Source organism: Neopelma chrysocephalum, unplaced genomic scaffold (genome assembly GCF_003984885.1).
Source record: "Neopelma chrysocephalum unplaced genomic scaffold, ASM398488v2 Primary Assembly neopelma1_45, whole genome shotgun sequence".
NCBI classification, from domain to species: Eukaryota; Metazoa; Chordata; class Aves; order Passeriformes; family Pipridae; genus Neopelma; species Neopelma chrysocephalum.
The window spans coordinates 10,708,483-10,731,650 of NW_020897704.1; the positions used below are offsets into that span (position 1 = coordinate 10,708,483).

Below are 23,168 nucleotides of genomic sequence, written 5' to 3' on the forward strand. Positions count from 1 at the left end.
CGCGCGGGTCCGGCGCCCCTCGGGGCGGGCGCGGGCCCGGTGCCGGCGGCGCCAGGCGCAGGCGCGGGGGGCGCGGGCATGCGCGCTGGGCGGCGGGGAGCCCGATCTGATAGGGAGCAGGGGCTGACACTACCCCCGTGTGGGCGGCGGAACGTCCCGAGGATGACGTGCGGCGTTCTCGAATCCCGTGTCTCGCTCGCTCGCTCGCCGCCGCCGCCGCCGAAGGAAACGGGAAAAGCAACAAGGAGGCAGGAGCAGGCGCGGCGCCATGGCGGCCCTGGAGCGGCCCGTGCCCAGTCCCGAGGCGTTCCTGGGCCAGCCCTGGGCCGCCTGGGTGCGGGAGGCCGCCCCCCCGCACGCGCACGGCGCCGCCCCCCCGCACAGTAAGGGCAGGGACCGGCCGCGGTCCGGCTCCGCACGCCGCTCCCCCCGGAGCGGGGCCGGGGTCCGACCGGGCCGCCCCCCCTCCCCTCTCTCCCTTCCCCTCCCTCCTCCCGCCGGGGCCGGGAGGTGCCGCCCCCCCGGGCGCTCAGCTGACGCCCGGCCGAGCCCCCGTGCCATGTGTGCGGGAGGCGCACGCCGCGCCTGCCGTGCTGCTGCCCCGCGGCGCTGGGCCGGCGCCGCGGTGGGGGAAGGGGGCGAGGGGGAGGATGCGCGGAGGGGCTGGAGGATGCCGCGGGAGGGGGGGGGGCGGAGGGTGCTGCCGCGGGGGGCCCGGCGGTTCCGCTCCCTGGCAGATGCTCCGACCATTGTGCTTTTGCTGTTGCAAATAGAAACACTGCTCACCTCCTCACCTCTCCTCCTCCTCCTCCTCCCCTCGCCAAACAATAAATGCACACCTCAGGGCCCTCGGCGCTTCCTGACTCTGCTTCTCTTCTGCAGGTGTAGATCTAGAAGAGACTGGAAAGGAGGGTGGAAAAAGCAGGGAGGTTATGAGGCTTAATAAAGAAGGTAAGTGGATAGTGCTGGCACACCTCTCTACCTGTCTTGTTTCTTGGTGGTTGTGGATTACTGTGGTTTGGCCTTGACAGGGTTGTCTCAAAGCATATGGATCTCTCTGCCGTGAAGAATGTTTCAGGATTGGATACATGCAGATGACTGTCACTGTGTCAACTTCTTTTGAAGTACGGGTATAACAGGTGTATGCGTGCAACTGGCCGACGTGGTAAAAGATAAGGCAATTTTGAGTCAAAAGACAACTACACATCAGTGGCCATATTGGATTTTTTTTGTAGACCCTGTCCCTTCACGCAACATCTCACTTGCTTCTGTGTGAAGATAGGCATATAAACCTGGGCATCAACTTTACACATTATAGTATCATTAGTGACTAGCGAAGACGTTTTCACTTTGCGGAGAGGAAGAGTCTGTTACAATTTTTGAGTTCATTCACTTTAGCTCAAGTCACATTTTATTTTTTCATTCTCACTGCTGAGTGTGACTTGCAGACAACTGAATGGCCAATGTCAAATATTATCTTACATTAGACAAAGCCATGCATATTATGCAAAAACAAATATAACGAGTCATTTGGGCCATAAAGTTTTCTGATACAATTAGTATAAACAGGCAGATTCCAGGCTACTAGTATTTGCCAGTATGCCGTACCTGACACAGTTCTGTCAGTTGCGAGAAGAGAAACTTTAGTGGTGAGCATAAACAAATCAAATTTACACCTTTTGTTTGTGATACGTGTCATTAACATCGTGCTGGGGGAACACCTAATGCAACTAGTGAAATGCTTTGGGACCCTCTTTCATGTAGCTTTCCGTTTGTTTCTGTTGTGTTAAGAAAGTAGTTTACATATACAACCTCTCTGTCATGAGAAATACTTATTGTAAAGTCAGTTCATAATGAACGATCCCATCATAGTGAAACTTCGTTGTGACTTATCATGCTGAGAGAAATCCTGCTATTACCTGTAATGTCATAATATATATTCTGAAATGATGTTAAGTTTCTCAATATATTATAGTTGTCATTACACGTGCATTCAATTTTGAGCATCTTGGCAGCTCCAAGGAATCTTATGTTTTCTAAACAACCTCTTGAAAAAAGAATGAATTAATCAGTAATGTAGATTTGTGTGATAAACTATAAAATTGCATGGAGTACACATTAAAATCATTTGAAATACCATAAAACTTCCCTTTTGGAAGACCTTTCTAGAGATGTGAAGCTTGATTGTGTTCCTGTCTTGATTCTTAAGTGCCTGAACCTCTTTATTTTGCCAGCCCAAAAATAAGTTAGTGGCAGAAATGGGATTTTCCTGTAGTATATTTATAGGTAAAAGGTTCAAGGTGCAGTTTGTACATGTCAGTAATGTTGATTCAAAAATAATCAAATAAAAGTCTTGCTACTTCAGCTTGGCCTTCATAAGGAGCTTAATTTGTTGAGATAAAATGTTTTGTGCTCAGAAGTCCTTGAACACAAATTCTTATTATAAGCTTACTCAAGACATAAAGATTGAAGCACGTCCCTACTCCCTAGTCATACATAATATGCAAATTGTTTCCTAGAACGGTTCAGTTTAGATTATCAGTTCTAGTCTTGTTTGGGTTTTTTGGGGGGTTAGAGACTCCAGCAAAGGAGCTCTATGTAAACTCACTCTCCAGAAAAATTTTTTCCAAACAAAGTGTAATGCTGTTGCTGACATTATGATGGTGACAGGTGTGAAGCACTTACTGGTTTTTATAGTACTTATGGTGTAATATAAATGTTTAAAAAACCACACCTGACTGTTATATTTAGAAAATAAAAAGCTTTAGAAATTTTATTGCTTCCAAGTAGTAACTTGTGTTAGATCACTTAAAAATAACTTTCATGAAGTTTGAATAAATTAGTATGTGTTGAAATATTTCTATATTCACTTAAGCAGTCTGTTAATACAGGTGTTTTTACCACACCCATCCGTATGTCTGAACATCCACTGTAAATCTTCTTGGGCCTCACCATCCTTATTCATAAAGGTGGGGAAAAATGTGATGAGTTAGATTGGTCTGCAGGAGACATTGCTCATGTGTTTGAAGAAATGCTTGTGCTTTTACTCTGATCTTGCACACATCTGTCTTGTGACATGTTGAATTTTTTTGACTGCTTTGTTCATAGGCAAGGGTTGTGGTCATGATAGGTCTGAATACCAAACCCAAGTCCTTTTTCTTTACAATCCTATCTATTTGAGTAGACCTTTTTATGGCATCTGTGGTGCCAAGAGATTGTAAGTGGTGTCTTAGAAAAATCAAATGTTACTTGTATCAAGTAACTGAGGACGACAGAGACAAGATTTTAAGTATCAAAAATTACTGTCCTGTTTGATAAAGATAGTGTAAAATCTGATCTCTCTACATTTACTTCTTGTCATATTTGTCTGCATTTTGTCATCTTTAGTTGATATGACCAGATTTATGTGGTCATCCCTTTGTAAGCGGTTAAGCAAAGGAGTCTTTTTAGACTGGTGAAACTGTGTGCAGAGCGTGGTGGGGGAAAGGGATGGGAAGACAAGTGGTCCCCTCCAGACCACCACAAGGTGTTTCACTTTGGTTTTGTAGAAAAATATGGGGTCAGGTGGCAAAAAGTGCCATCCCTGCTTCATCCCTGCTTCACTGCCTCCTTTCTGGTTGTGTACTGTATGTGTTTGGACTGGTGGGCTGCTCTTCCTCCTCCCTTTGGCCCAGGTGGGGACCTGGGAGGCAGCATTCCCAGGAGGTGGTGGGTAGAAACGCTCACTGCAAAGTCTCCGCCTGCCCAAGGGGTTGATACTTCTTTGCGCATCCCTGGGCAAGGGGGTCACAATCACTGTGCTGTTCATTTCTGAAATGCAAGAGATGCACTGAGACCATGTGCCCCCTGTGCCCCACCATAAGGGTAAAAATATTGCTCACTGCTTTCCTTTATTCTGCAGTGTATATGTAGGCAGCGCAGAGGGAGAGAAATTTCCTGAACGTTTTTTCAGTTTTGTAGACAGAATTGCTTTTTGCATGCTAATACTTACTCTTAAGTTTTCCTTCAGCAAACGCAGTCTGTCCATGGTTGACTTTTACTGGCATGCAGACTTGTGGAGAGGGGATTACAAAGTTGCAAGTGTTCACAGAAAATGAGAAATTTTATGCATAAATGTTTGTGCCAGAAAAAAAACTTATCTGCTTATCTAATCAGGAAACAGAAACAGTATTGTGTAATTTATCTGACAAATCACTACCAAGCAACCGTCTTAGCTAAAAAAGGGTTATCAGAATTGGAGCAGCTTTTAGAATTTATGTTGAATTTTAAAAAGTTGAATGGCATAGTTGAAAAATTAAAGATTTTCTTGCAGGTAGCGTGCATAGTAAAAGAGGTCTGCATTTATTTGAGAATTTGTGTCCTGTAAAATGCCACAGTAACTGTGTACCTGAGGTAGATACAGTGTTTTGTTATTATCAGTCTTAACCCGTAACTGATTATAGATTAATTTTGGAGGCATGCGTTTTACTTTATACGATATTGAAGAAAATAACAGAAGAGTGGGATTTTTTGATTTTGTGTACAGAACTTGTATTAATCGGTTTAGTAAATGTGCAAGCATTGAGTGCTTGGTAGGCACAGGCTGTAAAGGGGCAAAAGATATCCTGTGTATGTCTGTGAACTACAGCAGGGTTAAATATGACCTATGGGACTTAGGTCTATATCTGGGTGCTTGGTGTCGTGGTCAACTTCAGTTTCCCAGTTCAGTGCATTTGTATTATTGAGGTTTCAATCTGATGATGTGTGTATTTTGTCTCAGATAATCTTTTCAATGACCATACTGATTCATTACCGTTTGACATTAAGGATGTTAGGTAAAAAATTCTAATAGTTTTTCTGATTTTGTGTTAAAACTACAGGTTTACAATCATTATTGCACCACCGTAAACTTGACCATTTTACTTCATGATTACATATGCAAACTGGAGTTTTAAATCTATTGTGCAGTTGCTTACACTATATTTTTCCTATTTTGACTTCCCACACAAATGTCTGATGGAAAGCTTTTTGATAAATCCTTTGACAACATCAGTATAAAATTAAAGGGATACTGATTAGTTTAGCTTTCAGTATCTTTTTAATTCTTCAGAAAAATATCTTGATGATTTTGTCATTCTTCTTGGAAAAATAAGAAGTTAAGGAAGCTAGGTGGTGGTAGGGAACACTTTCTATAGGGGAAAAAAGGATGTGACATAAAACATTCTACTTTATGAAAAGCAAGAAAAAGAATTAAATTTCTTTATGGGGAGATTGGGAAAGAAGTGAAGACAAGACAAAACCAGCTGGTTAATGTAAGCATTGGGATTGGAGCTGATTTTTGTTTAATTTGTTTGTTTGTTTACTAGTGGTTTGATGGTGCTGTTTGTCTCCTTTAAAAACATACTAAACCAAAAAGAATAAAAACGTTCATGTTTTTCTTAGATGAATTCATCTTTCACCTTTTTGTGGTAGTAGGGAATGTTGGAAAGAGCTGAGAGGGAAAGAAAATTATAGCAAGGTTTTAAACACATACCCCAAAAGAAAGGTGTGAGGTTATTGAATTTAGACCAACATAGTTGGTGATTTGCGGGTGGTTTTAGTTTTTGTTTTGCAGTGGGCAAAAGAGAGGGTTGAATGTTGTATAATTTTCTGTCTCTTCCCTGTAAGCTAATAAGGTCTTCCAGAGATGCTGATTTTTAAACAGATGTAATATTCTGGTGAAGCTTGATGAGTGGAAGAACTGAGAATTGTCAGGACACAAAACTGTGACTGTTTTCAAGAGAAACTTTTTGTTACCGTTCTTATCTTTATGCTGACAAAGGTCCCCCTGGGGGTTTTCTTTAGGATGAGAAATTAGAGTGGGATTGAGTTTTGGTGTGTATTCTGGTGTGTAAGTGCCTGATCAGTCCTGTGTATGATATCTGACTGATTTTTTTTTTTTTTTGCATGGACAGCTTCTGCAGGGGGGTGGTGTGGCTCCTGGTTATGGCTGTCACCTCATTTAACGTGTTTCAAGGAATGGTGACAGAGGAAGAATGAAACATTATGTATGATAGTGCCCAGAAAATTTAGTCAGAATTGTAGTTTATCCTCATAGTTACATAGTTATTTTCTGAAACCTTTCCTTTAGCTCTTCAACCCACACACTGGGTAAGAGGAGTGGAGTAATGGTAAAGCTCTCTGATCAGACATTCTGTGTTTTGAATCAAGATTTTGATGTTTTTGAATATGTATCTAAAACTTGTTCTCTAAATGACTTCTTTAAAAATTCTGGTTTTGTTAGGTGGCACATATCTTGATGTTCACTATTCATGCAACAGTTATTCTAAAGAGGTTAGATCTCCTGGTAGTTTAAAGTACTTCTTTTGATTGTATGTGAGGAAACCATGTGTGATTCTCTGTCAACTGACAGCTCTGTCACTAAGGATCTGTCTCTGACATTCCTTGTACTTGTTGTAATTTATAACCAGATTTGAGAAAGAGGGAAATTTATGTGTTTCCTAGAGTGTACCCCAAGCCCTGCTGTCACCACAGAAAGTGAAATGACTTCTTGTGTCTAATTTTGATTGAAATATAAAAACACGTGTGTGTTTTCTTGTTTATCTGCCTCTTTATGTGGTTAATAGTTTATAGATGAAATATAGGTTTCTATATATTACAAAAAAGACTACATAAGAGCTGAACCATTTCCACAATGAAATGGAGTAATTTCTTTGAAATGGACCTTTTTTTCTATTTAATTAAAAATTAGGACATTATCAGATTCTGTTTTACCTTTGGGGCAAAAGATATTAGCCATTTAACCAAAGCTGAGGTGTATGATTAGATGGAAGCAGTGAAAAATCCTGTAGAAAACATTTCAAATTACATTTTGTTTAAGTTGTGGAGTTTCTGGTAGTCCACTGCGTGCATTACTAAGCTCTCCTTCAGTAAAAGTAGGATATGTTTTAGGGATATATGTGTTTCTTAAAAGAGTTAACTCCAATATAAGGTTATATGAGTGCCATGACTACTCATTATTAAGAGTAATTTTGGAATAACTAGCAAGAAAGATTTTCAGTTTATGTGGGCATGGGTTAAGTTACTGGATCTTTCTGTCTTCCAAGTTCAACTTGGTGCAGAAGTTCTTCAGCTTGTCCTTGAAAAAGCTGATTCAGGAGTTAAAGGTGCAGGGTGAAGCTAGTGTCTTTAGGTAATTAAAACCTGTGGTGAATGCTGTCATGACACAGTAAGGGTGTTTGACAGAGGTCTCTCAGCAAGACTAAAGCGGGAAATCTTTGATGGTTCTCTTGCTGGATGAGAAGGGTAGATGCTATGAGGGTAAAAATGGTCCACTTTTTTATCATAGTGCTGTGCAGCTGACTAAACTGAGTCAAATTAGAGAAGGAATCCAGCACAGTTACTTACAACCTATGTGGGACATAGGAAAACCAACTATTGCATGCATAATTTCTCTCTTTTTCTTTTCTGTGTCCCTTTCTGTGTTTGATTTTAAGGGACTGGTTTTGTCATAATGTTTTGTATGGCTTATTAAAAGTTATGGCTGAAATCCACTGATGTTGCTGGAGAAGTGAGCTTTCTGATTGCTCTTGGTCTTGTGCTCAATAGAAATGTCTTCCTTATTTCTGAAATGCTGTGCTTATTATTCAGTAATTTCCTTTCATATTTTACTAAGTTGTATGAATAATACAGTGCTTAAGCCCAACACATATTCCTATTTATCTGTTTTCTTGACAGTAATTAGAATTTAGAATTATTTGGTTTTCCAGCTTTTTGGTTTCTGTGTTCATGTATTTATAAAATGTGGGCTGTTTGGCAAAAGAGAAGTGGAGTTTTCCCAGATCAGAAAGAGCATCAGCCAGAAGTAGCTAATAACTTGACAACAAAAGTTCTAAGTTCTGCACAGCTGCTGGTTCCAGTGCATGTCTAGTGCAGTTTCACTTAGTCCACAGGCCCCTCCTGAATCATCTGTGAAACGGAAGCAGTTGTATTGTGACAGAGCTGTGCGCGGTACACAGGGGGTTCAGGCTTGCTTCCCTTTCCGTTCCCTTGGAGCAGGTGTTCAGCACAAGAGACAGAAGGGTGACTCACGAAGTAACATCAAGACATAAGAATGTCTGGCAAAGGGGAAGAGTTCATGGGGTTTGATTCTGTATGATCTTTGCTATGTTCTTAGTTTTGTTTATAATTTTTTTCTGTTTTACAGTGGTTTATGTCTTCTGTCCAGTCATTCTTTCTCTTCCTACTGCAGGGGGCTGGACATAGGGGGAGGTCAGAATCTGTGAATTTGAAGTTATATTTGAATTGAACCCTGCTAATCTCATATAAGTTAGAGTTGTTAAGAAGTTTGTTGAATCAGAAGTGTCTTCTCTAGCAAGACAAAACAGGATGGGACTAGACCTCTCCAGTGACAGAATAAGGTGACTTGAGTTTGTCATCATTTTGAGATGAAATGGTCAGAATGGAAGCTGAGATTTAAAAATGTGTAAATCATTATATATGTCCATTTTTGAGTCTCTGGTAGGTATTCTATCCTCAGACGGCCTTTAGGCTGGCTGCTTTTGATTGTCTAGATTAGACAGATTATCAGGTAGCAGTTAGCATATCCAGTTGTTTTTTAAGCTGCTCTTAGTTATGTCTGTTGAGACAGGATGCTATGATGATTTAAATCTGAAAAGCTTGTTGGACCCATGCCACCACAACAACCACTGTCAGAGCCAAAACCTTGTTTGTTTGGGGCTGATAATGGAGATAGTCAGAGGACAATGATCTAGATGAATATAGGTGATTGATCTGTTACTGCTGTGATTAGGGAGGCAGTATTACTATTTGCATGATCCTAATGCCTAGCAGCCCCATCAGACACTAGACACTACTGTGCTGAGTACCAGCACAAGGAGGAAGGGTGTGTGCTTGTGTGTGTTGTGAAATTGTTGTGCTGCAGAGAACTAATTTTTTAATATATGACAAAGTAGGAGTTTTAATATTGACAAACAAAAGGACTTAGTTGCTCTACGTGATAGGTGTTTAACTTTAGCCTAAACTAAAGTGGCTTTCTTAGGACTGTGGCAAGGAAGGCTTTAGGGTAATGTTTGAAGGCGTTGAAGTAGTTTCGCAAGTGCTTTGAAGGTATCCTTACTCAAGTGTGGAAGTTGGCCTGAGTGAAAATACAGGCTTGTTAAAAGCTTAGTAAATGGATACTGACATCATGAACCAACTAGAAATGTGAGCAAATGGTGTGATAGCAAGTCAGATGTGGACAGTATAGTGTACATAAGAGAGAGGAGCCTGGAAAGCAGAGTCATTCCCAATATATAAATTTGGAATGGAGGATTGTCCGTAGAAGGATGCAGAGAGAATGGCAAAGCGGTATGACAATATAGAAGAAAGAACTTTTAGAGCAAGCAGGATAATGTTCGTCAATATGAAAAAGAAGAAAATATAAATAGCTAGTGTGAGGTGAAGACCTGGACAAACCTTTAGCTATAAAGGTGTTTAAAGAAGACTTTGTCCTAGGGATGCAAGACAGGAAGAATCATGTAGCTATAGATGTAACCTAAATGAATGGATCAAGAGAGAAGTCATTGGCAAAGATGACAGTGTTTTATCATAGTATTTTATATCTGAATGACGGGCAAGATGATTATGCTGTCCAGGGTTATCAAGAGAGGAAGTAGAGAAAAGAGGGTGGGAGTGATGAGATATAAGTTCTGTTCTAGCTGTGTCAAGCTGAAGCTGACAGCTACTCAGTGGCGAGAGGTGTCAGAAAAACAGACTGAGATTTTTTGTTTAGACATAAATGTACTGTCTTTGAGACCTATCTCTTCGGGAACTGGATGTGTTGGTAAAATTCTGAGATGTAAGAGAAGGGACAAAAGATACATCTCAATGGAGCCCTGCTAGAAGACAAAGGAGGAATAAGGAGCCTGCCAGTGACCTGTGAAGGGATTGGTACAGGAAGGAAGGGCAGCAGAAGAGGGTAGGGAAGTCAGGAACAGAGAAAGGCATCTAATTCCATGAAGAATGCACAAGGGTTATGGCTGATGGAAATTATTAACTTGATGTGATGTTGCAATAGAAAAAGTTTTTAGACATTTTAGTAAGAATAGTTTCAGTGTAGTGCAAAGGACAGCTGAAGGAAACTCAGGCTGAAGTTAGAGACAGAAGTGTAATTTGTTATCAGACAGATCATAATGAGCTTAGAGGTGAAAGAGCGACAGAAAGAGTAGCGTAGTTAGAGAAGCAAGGGGTCCGAAGTAGATTTTCAAGCATAGAAAAGGCTGATTGGCTGTCCTACTGTTCTATCAAAGCAGGGGGAGAAAGGAGATGTGAGGTATGGGGCGATGTGAGTGAGGCAAGTGGAGAGTGGGACAGATGTGGTTTCTATCTGTTGTGGGAGGAAGAAAGAAGAACTATAAGGAAGAGAAAGGGAGTGGGAAGGGAGAACGTGAAATGGTTATTATGTTTTCTCACTTTCTCTTGGAATAAATATTTGCATTCTATTGTGGAGAAAGAAATGGATACAAAAGAAAAGGTTTGAGGAGTGAGTCAAAAGTAGGAAGAAAAAAGGCTGAAATTGCAGGTGTGGGTTCAGCTCAAATGGAGGAATGGCACAGATTAGTAAGCAGCAGGAGAGAGAGAAAATGTGCGATAACCTCATTTTCAGACTGGTTCTCTTTTCCACTGCAAATTCTAGGACAGGCGAGAATACAGCAAAGAAAATCGATGTTTGAGACAAGCATGAGTTCAGGATTGGTGGACCTAGTATTGGCAAGTAAAAGCAAAAACCACCACAAAAAAAAAGCCCTTCAAGGAGAGAGAAGTGTGTGTCTGGTCATATCTATCATATTGCATGATGGATGTGAAAGCAGTAGTTCTGTTCCTTGCAGTGCATCATAAGTAGATACTATGTCTATGTGATCTGTCACATACTGATACTGACTTGTGCTTCCTGCTTCCAGAGCCGAGACAAGGCCACGGGATTGCATTATCGTGGACTGGGCCCCGGGTAACGTCGTACTGCTCAGGGTGTATCATGAGAGCTTGGGCGCAGTGCTGCAGTAACCATGGTTGTATGGCTTTTGCTTGTCTTGCAGGGCAAAGCAAGCTTGTTCCTGTCTACATGCTACAGGCAGACATGCTTTATGATACAGCACTTTTTTTTTTCTCAGAAAGCAGGACTTAATGATTTTAGAGGTGTTACATGGAATGGCTGTCATTCATGATGCAGGCTCCTCAGTGTTTAAGAAGTTAATCTCAGGTTTTCACATCTCTTTAGTAGATCTAAACATTTGTTTAAGGAAGAGGAGAATGCTGTGGGAAAGAGCTGTTTGCTCACGCACAGAGCATTGAGCTGATCCCTTGACTTGGAAGGCTTTATCCATTACCTTGCCTGCCTTTCCCAAGCAACTTTCTGCATGTCCCTGTGTGTTATCAATGTTCAGTCATCCCAGCAGCTTATACATGTCGCCACGCAGAGGTACTGAGAAAAAAGGGAAAGAAAAAACATCTTCAGATTTTCTCTTCTAAGTCTCTCAGGGGTTTTTTGTGCACTGTCATAAAGTTTTGTGGTTCTGATCTATATTCATGCTTTTGCTGTATTTTTGGCTTTTTAGAAGACTTGGAGAACCTTGGGCAAATATACTAAGAAACTGAATGCATGGCGATGGAAAAACATGAGGAGAAATGGGAGGAAAAATGTTTCAGCTCTTGAAATTATGGTGAGCTGTGTGTATAGCGCTTTTAATAGAGTCTTCGTACATTCTGTGCTTGGTGTAAGTCTTCTTCAGCTACTCTCATAACTCACAACACACTGGGTGTGAACGTTACCAAGCCTTGTAGGTATTTAAATTTTGAAAGAGGTAATGCAGCTTTACATATTTTTGGGTTTCTTGCTCATCGGGAAAAATTATTCTTGACTGCACTGCTGAAGGAGGGAATGCTACAAGTTTTATTTTGTGGCACTTATTATTGTTTCCAGCTTTTCAAGATACATGTCACTATTCTGGGTGTTTGTTTTCCAAGCTCCTTGGCAAATCAAAGGTATTGTAAACCTTTATCGCTTTCCTGGAAGGTAAGAGTTTATCCTGTATGGGAGTTTCTGTAGGGTTTTGGGTTGTTTACAGTTTTTTTAGTTCCTTGTTATTAAGTATATATTTGGAAAAGTTCTGGAGAGATGTGTAACATATGTGTTCAAATGACGTAACGCATATAAAAGTGTTAGCTTTAAAAACCAGCAAGATATGGTCTGTATTTGAGAGAGCTTACGATGCATTTCAGATGAAGCAGTGTGTGTTGTGGAGACAAAAATCAGTCTATGAGTGTTGAAAATTTTCTTGCAGGAAGCTATTTTAAGGAGGAATTTGAAGGAGGTAAAGAATAATTAGTTGATGTGGAGGAAGGAGGCATCAAAACTGATAGTATAGCAACAGGAAAGTAGCGTACAGAACAGATTCCTAGTGAGAGCAGTTTATTTGTAAAAATAAACTCTCCCTGTTTTGTTAATATTGTCTTACTGTCTGGGAGCTGGAAAGCAAAACTAATTGTAATTGCCAGACTGCAAAAATAACATAAATATTGAAAGATAAATCTTAATCTTTCTTAACTCTGTTCCCTAAACATGCCCTCTGTTCTCCAAATACTTAAACATTCCCTTTTTTATTAGGCTTCAGCCTCATCTGTTCTCCTGAATAGTGCCCTAGTTTTGCTACTAGGCAAAAAGTGAAGAGAAGCTAACGCATGGTGTATGCAACAGCATTTGTCATTCTCTTATACTCTTTCTTCTGTATTAGTTCTTTTATGCCCATTTGTTTATATGCGTATTACAGGTTCAGAAGATAAGTAACGGGCAAAATTCTAAGCAGCTTTGACTGTTGTTCTGGACTTCAACCTTAGAGTAAGTCTGTCGTGTCTGAATTCCTCTGCAGTTTGAATTTTTTTTAGGAGAACCCCTTGGATGTGGGCTCTTTGTGGTAGATTTCTGACATACCATGTGCAAGCACAGTGTGCTATAAAAACAATACACAGAACAAGTGCTTTTGAAAACTTGTTCATTTGAATACTGTGAAGTTGTGAGAGAGACTTCCCTGTCTTCAAAATCACGATATTGAAGCTGCTTTGAGTAATAATCAGGACAATGTGTGTATATCCAGAGGAAGGGTGAAGTTCAATTTATGTCAACGTGAGGAGAGGCAGAGGGAGTGAGTGAATGGGAAGAAGTCATGAGAATAAACAAGTTGACTACTGATAATGTTTATAGATCACCTTTCTTTGGAAAGAGGCCCAAGGTATCCTACCATCTATGTGTAGAAATTAATCCATTTGTCACTGAAAGAGGGTGGGCAAACATGGCTGCTACTGAAAGCTCAATCCTACCTGCACTGGAATTAAATGAAAAAATGCTGAAAGCCTGCTGTGTACTGATAGGGTGTAATCCAGTCTGCACTGAAATATGTTATTGCATAATGATTTGGAAAGGTAAGGATCAATATCTTATTTCTAGATTACAAAGTGAATACTGGTACATAGAATGTATTTATTTACAGGGGAAAAGACCCCAAACAAACAGAAAAAAAGAGGTAAAATACCAGAGCACATTACTTTTCCCTGCAAGAGATTGCAGCAGGCTTTGCTGACTAGCACTCTATTTACTGTTTTTCAAATGTTAATGCTGCCATTGGCGCTGAATTTTACTCATTAAAGACTGCCGTATTTCAAAATACATTGCTGGGGTTTATCTTTCTTTCAAAGAACAGGTACCTAAACCACACTTATGAGAATAGGCCAGTTCTTATTATAGCAAAAGCCCACAGTACTTCACTATTACTTTAGCAAGTCACTACATACTAGTTTGGTGCTTTCCAATCATTTTTTAATTACTTAAAAGCAGAATTTGATGTTACTGCACCAAAAGCTAGATTGCTTGCTCCTTTCCTATGCAAACATTATGGACATTCTCTTCTTTTCTGCACCTGCTCTACCAGTGAGGACCATGGTTACTTTACCAGATATGGTAGGATATGATCTTATAATCTCTAACTAGATTTTTTTTGGCAGTTTACTTTTTGTTCTGTTTGTGGAAATGGTCATTCTAGATATTTATGATTTTACTTAGGTTCTTTTTCATCCTAGATAGGAAGGGAAACTAGTTGGTGATAGCCAGTGATAACTGCAGATTATAACTGGCAGTTAATTTTCACTACATGGGTAGATTTATAACATTAGCAAATCCTCCATGACTAGCCTGCAGCTCTGCCTTTTGTCTGGAAGAACACTGGCTCTAGCCTGAAGCAATCTTTCATTGTGCCCATTGGATTTTGCTGAGAATAAAGCCTGCTGTGGCCACCCAGCACCTCAAGAGGTGAATAGACAAGTGAGCATCAGAATGCCATAGTGCAAAATAGGCTGGGAATGGCAAATTCATTGAATGAAATAGTTTAAAGAGGTAGGTTTAAATTGGGTAACTATTACATGTTTCCACTGTAATCTTTCTCCCTGCAGTTTTTCTCTTGTAAAATACAGGCACTGAATTTATACGTTCTGTCACACTTGGAGTTGATGCAGTGGGGTTTAAAAAATATGTATGTTTTTCTTTATAACAGACAGAAGTAAGTTTGGTCATGGTCCATTCTGAATTTGATGTGTTAGGAAAAACTTCTATGTAGAATATAAGTAGGAATGGAAGGGTTACCCTTGAGGGTTGATTAATTTAATTTCTGTATTACTCCCTGTGCAAAGCAGTCCTGAAGGAAGCTGAAAGTGCATAACTGAGAGAGTAGGAGGAAGGTGAATACTACTACTTTTTATCCAGCTTTACTGAAATACTGTATCCCAGTTCTTGTGTCCACATCTGGTGCTGGAAAAACTGGAAGGAGTTCAGAAAAATCTACATTAATTTGAGGCCTGGATAATCAGCTTTAGAATGGAAGATTTAAGAAGCTCAATCTATTTAGTTTATCAACAGACAGTAGAGGCTACCTGATAAGTCTATAAGTACTTAGACAGGGTGAAGGTATCTGACAGTTAGATGGTTCTTTGTCAGGTAGATTAAGCGGATTCTCATGGCTGAAAGCTGAAGCTAGATCAGTTCAGACTAGAAATAAGATGCAGTTTTCTAATGATACAATTAAATAGGAACAGCTTATGAAGAGATGTAGTAGACTCTCTGTTGCACAAAATCCTCGCATAAGGCCCTGGTGCTTTCCCAGGAAGCACACGGTGCTTTAGCCAGAGCCAGAAAACTTGGGTTTGAAGCTAGAATAATATGATGAAATTCTATGGCCTGTTTTAACATAGAATTTCAGTACAGATCATAAGAAAGATTTCTGTTCTAACTCTTCTCCTCCCCAAAATTTCAGACATTGTTATTGCTTCTTTTGTTGAAAAAAGTTTGTCTGAAAGATGAGGTGATCAAAGCAAAAAGCTTTCTAGCATGGTGGTTGAGAAGGGACCATCCTTTAATAGCAGGCAAAAGAAAAATTAACACTTTCCAGTCTTGCTTTATATTTTTCCGGTAATCAAAAACACTAATATCCCCCCAGTCATTAATTCTAAGCATAACAATCATTTACCAATGTAGTTGTTGGCCTTCTTAGAAGCATTGCAGATAGTTTGTGCCTTCTCACTGTAAGGTCATATAACTGACAGCTGGACCCAAACGCCTTCTTTGACTTTACTTTGTTTGCAAAGCAAAGCAACCTTTGTCAACATGTTTTCCCTGATGTTGCCTTCTTGGCCATGGATTTTTGAGGACATAGCAGGTGAATCTTTGTGGTAGAGTAAAAGACTCTGTAATTTCTAATTATTGTGTGAGAACTCATTTTGTCCTAGTTTTGAAAAAAGAGATATTAGGAGTTGTTTGAAGGACATTAGCACTGGCATCATTGAGTTTGCCTCTTTCTTTTAAAATCATCACCAGTCTGAGTGAAAGTGCCACCTTTTCTCTTGGTTATGCCCACAGCAAGGCAAATCAGTGCCAATTTAATGTACCATTCAACTTAGATGGGAAATGTTGTATATTGGGTTAAAAGAAGCAGCTAACCGACTTTTAAGGGGTTTCCAAGCACCCATCATCCTGTAACTCTTATAAGCTCTGTATACAAAATAAGTGGAAAGCAAATGTGCTGCATCTCAAGTTTATAAATTCTTTACCTTCATCCCCTTACCAATATTGTTACCTCCAAAAACTTCTAAAAGAAGGCAACATGGATTGAGGTTTAAAAAAAAGGCAATATTGAATTTCTTCTTATGAAATATTAGGGTAAAATATTTCAGTACTCAGATTATGTTGTTGTTGTTGTTGTTGTTGATTTTGTTTTTGCTGCAGTTGGAAAGGCTAAAACAAACTGTGAATTGGAGTATGAGGTTGGCTCCAAATACGTATTAGTGTGTGTTCTGTTCTAAAGTCATGTGAACTCTGTGTGAGCTCAGGCTTTTTCTGGTTGAGAATGTACAGGATCACACATATCCTGTGCTATCTTTTAGTAGTATCATGAAGATATTCTAAAGGTTCAGGGAATCTGAATCTTTCTCAGTTCCCAGTTGTTGCCTGTGACAATGTGGCACAGCTTTACAGATCCATCAGTTCTTGGCTGAGTAATTACAAAATATTTAGAAGTTTACACTTGGAGTTGCCCTTAGTGTTGCTTGTGTAGTGAGCTGGACTGAATGTTAGTACTAAGTGTCCTTGTCATGGTCCTCTCACTATGTATATCCTTCTTTCCACAATTTCACAAATGCTGAATTAGGTCAGGATCTGCCATTAGGCCAGTATTCTCTGCAGAATACTAACAGCCATGCTAAAATCAATCAGATGGTTGGTCTACTCAATCTTCCCAGCATCATTTAATCCATACTTGCATTCAGGTGAATTGTATTTGAGACTCTGGCAAATACAACAACAAAAGATGACACTTGCTTTGACTTGCACGAGAAAGGCTAATTTCTAATCTGAAAGCAGTAGAGGCTGATACTCTGCAGGAAGGAGAGATTCATTAAAAGTCAGAGGAAGTAGTCAGATAAAAGTTACTCTGCCGACATGCTGTGTCCAGCCAAGGCAGTGGTTTGATGGTCTGTGTATTAGGCAGAGCTACGTCACTATTGTGGTCAGATAAAGATCTTTAAAACCTATGGAAACCATGGTACTGTAGAAAGCTCAAGGCTTCACTGTCCTGTGAGGTAGTGTTCCTCATGGCTGGTACTTAAGCTGGAGGTTAAGAGCACTAAAGTTCTTATTTCTCATTTGCTTTCTACAGGAACAAGGTACATGTTGAAAAAATCATGCTGTAGATTGTCCTGCCACAGTCTCAAAGTTTAAATGGATCAGGACTGTCCTCTTACAAACATTGTGCTTGCTTCAGAAGAAATAAGATGCAAAGCTTCAGAACCTCATATAGCACATGATGGCACCAAACCATTCTGGGTAGTTCCTTGGCTTTTTGTGTCAGTGTCCTGCCTACCAAAAGACAGGACATCTTGAATCATGCATTTCCGTCTGATATCTGTTGATTACAAAGAAGCCCATCCTCTCTTCCCCACTCCCCTTGCCAGAGTATCACCGTGTGCTTCTGCAGGAGACAAATGGCAGCAGTCACTCACACCAGAAGAGTTCCTGTCTTGAAATGTGTAGAAGCCTGGTAACTCTTGCTAAACAGTATATATTTTATATGGCACATAGGTCAGATGCCAGTTCCAGGAGAGAAGTATGTTCATCTCTGTGCATCTGATGAAACAGAAACTCTACTTTCTTACTGCCAGTCACCTGCTGAGAGAGAGCCACACTGACCTGTCAGGAGGAGAATGTTGTTTTTACCATAGTGACTCTTCAGGATGCTATAGGCAGGTTAGATTCTGCAGTGTGGACGTGGAAGTGTGGGATTGAAATACTTTGTGCTGATGTGGGAGCTTAAGGATGCAGAGAGCTCTTGCACAGTCCTGACAGTTGCATCAGGGCATCTTTTAAATTGTGTGCTGGATAAACTAGCAGCAAAGTGTGGTACATTTGCAGTCTGAAAGAGATACAAAGCACACAACAAGGCTAGCAAGAACAAGATGAGGGATGGCACTGCACTGTTGCTATATTTATATGCTGAAAATCTACAGGCAGATGTCCTAAAAATATATGCATGTGTGTACACATATATTCATATATTTAGAAAATTTCCTGTAATGATGTTTGCTTAGGGTTTTCTAGGGTTTTTTTTAAGTATCTGGTGATTCAAAATGACCCTCTTTCAATGCATCAGTTATGTTCCCGCGTCTGATGTTACAGATTTTATACAGTGTGCTGGGGTCTTTTGCCTAAATGAAAGCTAGTTTTAATCTGTGATACACTGGAGACTTTTTGTCTTATTTGGCTATTCATATTTTGATAATTTGAAAAATTACAAGAAATCAGTACTGTTATTTATCGGTCTCTTTTGCATTTCTTATTTTGCTTCAGCTGGCTCTTTTATAGCAGCTGGTTTTAGATATAAAAAGTATACAACGTATGCTCTTAAGTAGAACTAGTGTTTGGGAGTTGGTCTATATGTCTGTATTTTATATAGCTGGTATTTTTAAATGATCCTTGTCCACTGACAATATTTTAGGTGGACTGCTTCTCTTGCAAGGAATGGCTTCCTAAGAATTCTTTCAGTGGTATTGCAGCAAAAACAATACTTACAAAAGAGCAAAAGCTTGTACCTTTGGTTTGTATAGATAGAAAACTTTCACATAGATAGTGCTTTTAAAGGTGCCTAGGGCTTTAATAAGTTTACTGCCAGTATTTAATATGTTGTCTTCAGGTGTTGGGAACAGTTTGCCCTTGTCTGTATTAACATCTAGACTGTTTCCTGTCCTGATCAGGTGACCTGTAGTTGACATCTGTTGTCAGTTAAACATTGTTGGTGCCTTAGTAGAGGTCTTCCCCTGTGGCCTGGGGACAGTGAGTCTGGCTGGGCATGTGTCACTTTGATTTGGCATTGTGGGTTTGTCTCTCTCTGCTTGTCACCTCCTTTGGGAGTGTAACAGTAAAGGGGAATGGAAGGGGGCTTCAGAAGAAAAACAGATCATGTCCTAATGTATTAAAATACCTAAAGTCTGGAGGCTTTTTTTCTACAAAGGGAAATAAGGTAAACATGATACTTCTGCATTTAAAAAGTGTAGCCACCTTTTAAGGATATTGTTGGGTTTATTTTAGTTTGGCTAATGATTTACCCTTTCAGAACCAACGAACAAGGTTTTAATGCTTTAGTAACATGCTTCTCTAAAGCACTTGGCAGGCTGCTTAATAAATTAAGCCTCTCAAGCTTTCTCTGAAGCATCACAGATGGAGAAACAGAGAAACATGGAGAAGCCAAGTGACTAGCTCCAGACGTATAAGATAAATCTCTAGTTGCGTTACTGGAGTGCTTTGGTTAAATGCACCCGATTTGGAGATTGTATGAGGCTGAGGTGAATAAAAATAAATAAATTGCTGCCTATAATTGCAGCACATGACATGTTTTCAACAACATTCACCTAAGACATATATCTTGTTATTTACACAGGGTAGCTAGTTGCATCTGTACAGAGGCTACATCCCCCTTACCACTGATACTTTTATGAAGGGTAATGGAGTACCAGGTACACTGCCGCTGTCTAGTTAAGTTTTAATTCTTCCTTTGTTTGAGGAGAGAAAAACTGTGTTTGTCTCTCCAGGAAGTCCCTCTCTTAAGGGTATCTTATGGAAGAGATTTTGTCACCAGAATAGTTGTACTTTATTTCTTGTTGTTTTCTTTCATTGTGTTTAAAATTTGCTGTACTTACAATCAACCAAATTGAGGTACTTAGTAAAATCCAGGTCTCTGTCAGACAGCACTGGCAAAGCTTGCCTTGGAGTGTACAATGTATACAGAAGTATCTGTGGACTGCACTCGACTAACCTATGTACTGAAACCTCAGATAGCTCTGAATTGTTGGATTGTTTTTCCTCAGAATTTGTGTTTAGATCAAAGCAGCTGGCAGAGTAGCAATTTGATGCTACTGTGCATGTTCCAAAGCTTGAAGGAGGCTCTCCTTCACTGTAGCAGGTATCAGTGCATTTTTTTGTTTTTATGAGAGCAAATTGACTCTCCTGTGGGATTGGTTCATTCAGAGACATTTTGCGGCAAGGAACTTGTGTTGTGTGTAATATCTCCTTTTACATGGTTTTGAGTTGCTCCCGCCTTTTTTTTGGCCATAGGTTTGTTTTCAATAAGAGAGGTCTGGGCATGTGGAAGGACACAGGGGGTTAGAGGTGAGAGGAAATTACCCTGGAGAAGAATTGGGAAGAGGAGCAGGGGGGAATTCGCACTGTGATAGTGTTCTGTGAATGTATCATCTGGAGTTTCAGGGGATGTGTCCTGGCTAGTAGTGTGCCCTCTTGCCTAATTTGCTTTAGGTGTAAGTGCTTCAGATATGCCTAATGTGAATACGATGGGAGCTTACAAACCATCAGAATCTGTTTGAAGGAGTCAAGAAGTGTGGTAAATGATTAAGTTTTTGTTTGCTTAGTGTGTCCCGAGTTTTGATATGTCTGGGCTACCGATGGCTTACAGTTCCTTTGGTATGTATGTTCAGCACGTCTGCACGGCAAAATGTAGAGCAAAGCTTTCATTAACAGTGGTGTAACTCCCATTAGGAATGGTGTTGGTCATCTTACATGTCCAAAAATCTTTTCTTAAAAGTTCAGAATATTGACTGTTTTGAAAATGAGAATATTTCTTTTTCATTTATGTTTGAAGGTTGTAAAATCTAGAAGTCTTCTGACTATAACTGAGAGCCATGCACTCAAATCCATGCATGTCACTTAAGGAGGTCCTTATATCTTTGTATGCAGATGTCATGGTGATAATATAGTAATCCAGTCATTAAAATGTACACTTGTTCTGTAACTTTTAATGAAGTGAAATGCAATTCCAGTGTGTGAAATAACAGTTGACAATAGAACTAGAAAAAATAGTCCTGTGCTATTTACATATTTTTAAATATTTAATTTAAATATTTAAATATTTTTTAATTAGATTTGTTAAATATTAAGAAATATTCACCTGAGAGGAATGCTCTAATTAGTTTGTTGGGGTTTTTTTGGATAGCATATCCTTTTGCTGGAATTTTATCAGAGATGATTTTATTCACAGTTTCATCAGCGGTTTTGCAACAATTTTGACATTTTGTAACGCTCTGTTTCCACAGAGGAATAAGTCCTTGTAAGATTATTGAAACACGCAGTTGTAAAGCACTTGGAATGTAAACAGTGATTGTGAGCTAGCTGTGAGTATATTATTTTAATAAGAATTGGGCCATGTTTTGATAATTAACTGAGCATGAATAATTACTAGTGATTTTTATGGTATTATTATTTCTTTTTCATGATTGCTCTCTCTTTCTTTTTTTTTTCCTTTCTTTGCGAGGGGAGTTGTCATTTGCCAATTTCTGGTAGCTACCCTGTTGATACCAAACCAAAATAAATTGATTGTGAATGGCCAAGTGGTCAGCTTCTGAACTGTAAGTGGTAGATAGTTGCAATATTCTGCTTGCTATAAAATATAACTCTGAGATGAAACTCAGTATTCCCACTTTATGTACATGGAGGTATAGACAAAAACTTTGAATCCAGGGATCTTACTTATGCCCATGTTTTCTATTGAAAATGTTTTTCAATATACACAATGAAGTGTATTGCTGTTGAATTTAATAGCCAGTGGCTGTGAGAGTGTTAGCTGTAAAATTCAACTGGTACAGGAAATAGAAACTGCTTCCCTGTAAGTGATAAAGAAATAGCAAGTAGTAATTACAAACTTGCAGATGATTTGTTAACATTTATTCACATATGCATAATAATGGTATACTTCTTTTCTTGTGTGATGCTTTTTGTTAGTAAATTTCAAAGTGTTTAATTAGGAGTTACAATGTACGTAATTCTTCCTCATGTACAGGGAAAGACACTAAGACTTCAAGAAATTTGGCTAAAAGTTTTCCCAGTAGGAGATGAAGGAATGCAGGGTTTGACTCCTCCTTTGTCCACTGTCCTGTCTGTTAGATTGCGCAGTAATTAGTAGCAGCCCTCCAAGGACCCCTACTGTTATTGCTAGTTAATGGGGATAAGGTTTGTTCCTTGTAATAATGTGGAGGATATTTTTGTCTAATGGAATTGGTGAAAAGGTTTCCTAGGTGGTGTCTCTCCATGGATCTTGATGACCTTTCATTGCTTTGTGATGCTGGAGTGTACCCTTAAATGCATGAGACAACGCAGTGTATTTTTGCTTCTCTATCTCCTTTTTCTTCTGTCTGTTCAAGGCACTATCACTGCTAAAGCCAGATATGTGCCAGAGAACTGAGTGTCTCTGAAAAGCTGTGTCTTGAACTCTATCTAGGAAACCTCTTGTTCCAATGACCCTACAATTAGATAAGTCATGGAGTACTAGAGGGCACAGCAGACTTGAAGAAAAATGTGGATTCTAAACACATGAAGAATCAGTCTTTAAACAGAACTGTTTTGTTTTTTTGATTTTATTTGGGTTTTTGGGGTTTTTTTTGGTTGATATTTTTTTAACTGTTGAAGAGCTAGCACAAGACTATAATACTGGATGAAATAAATTAGTAACTGCTTCCCTACACTCCAATCCTCAGAAGTAAATGAACAATTGCTTTGCTACACCCGAATCCTCAGAACAGTATAATGCTGGAAGGGAGATTCCTCCGGAGCAAAGTTGACAGGCATCAGACTGCAGCATAAGAAGTGTTAAGTGGTCTGCTCATGTCAGTGAGCTGTTAGGTGGATGAGATTAATCTGGGAAGCTGAGTGCTGGTGAAAGCATTGCTGCTGGGACCAGGTCGTGTCAGCAAATGTTGTTGTTGGCCTTTTGCACATTCGTGCCAAGAACCTGAGACAGTCACTGAGCAGACCCATTTTTAGCAGCTTTCTTTGTATGTGATCTTAGGATGTTCTTAGCACCCTAGTAAAAATGTCTGAGCCCTTCATATCCTAATTTCAGTCAGGTGTCAGCAGCAGTGAAGCTACAGTGTACCTGCTGCAAAGAGTCAGAACTCAGGGCTGCACTGAGAAGCAGGCTCGCTGCCTTCGTGATCAAATGGCTCAGAAACATTCTCTTTTGGTCAGTGTAGCACAGCTCGATTCAGCCTGCTTATTCTTAACTACATTCAGTGGTTCTCCTTTAAAGAGAAAGACT

The 23,168-nt window shown here is 39.8% G+C and overlaps 1 protein-coding gene across 3 annotated transcripts in view; it reads left to right on the forward strand.

Moving 5' to 3' along the window:
- The first annotated feature begins 99 nt into the window (after positions 1–99).
- ATXN7L1 (ataxin 7 like 1) overlaps positions 100–23,168 on the forward strand; it is a 114,711-nt gene continuing 91,642 nt past the window's right edge. For all 3 annotated transcript variants that reach the window (XM_027679347.1, XM_027679346.1, XM_027679348.1), the window contains exons 1-2: positions 100–383; positions 883–951. In XM_027679347.1, the coding sequence (XP_027535148.1) occupies positions 269–383; positions 883–951 (184 nt within the window). In that variant the 5' untranslated portion in view covers positions 100–268. The remainder of the gene's footprint in view (positions 384–882; positions 952–23,168) is intronic.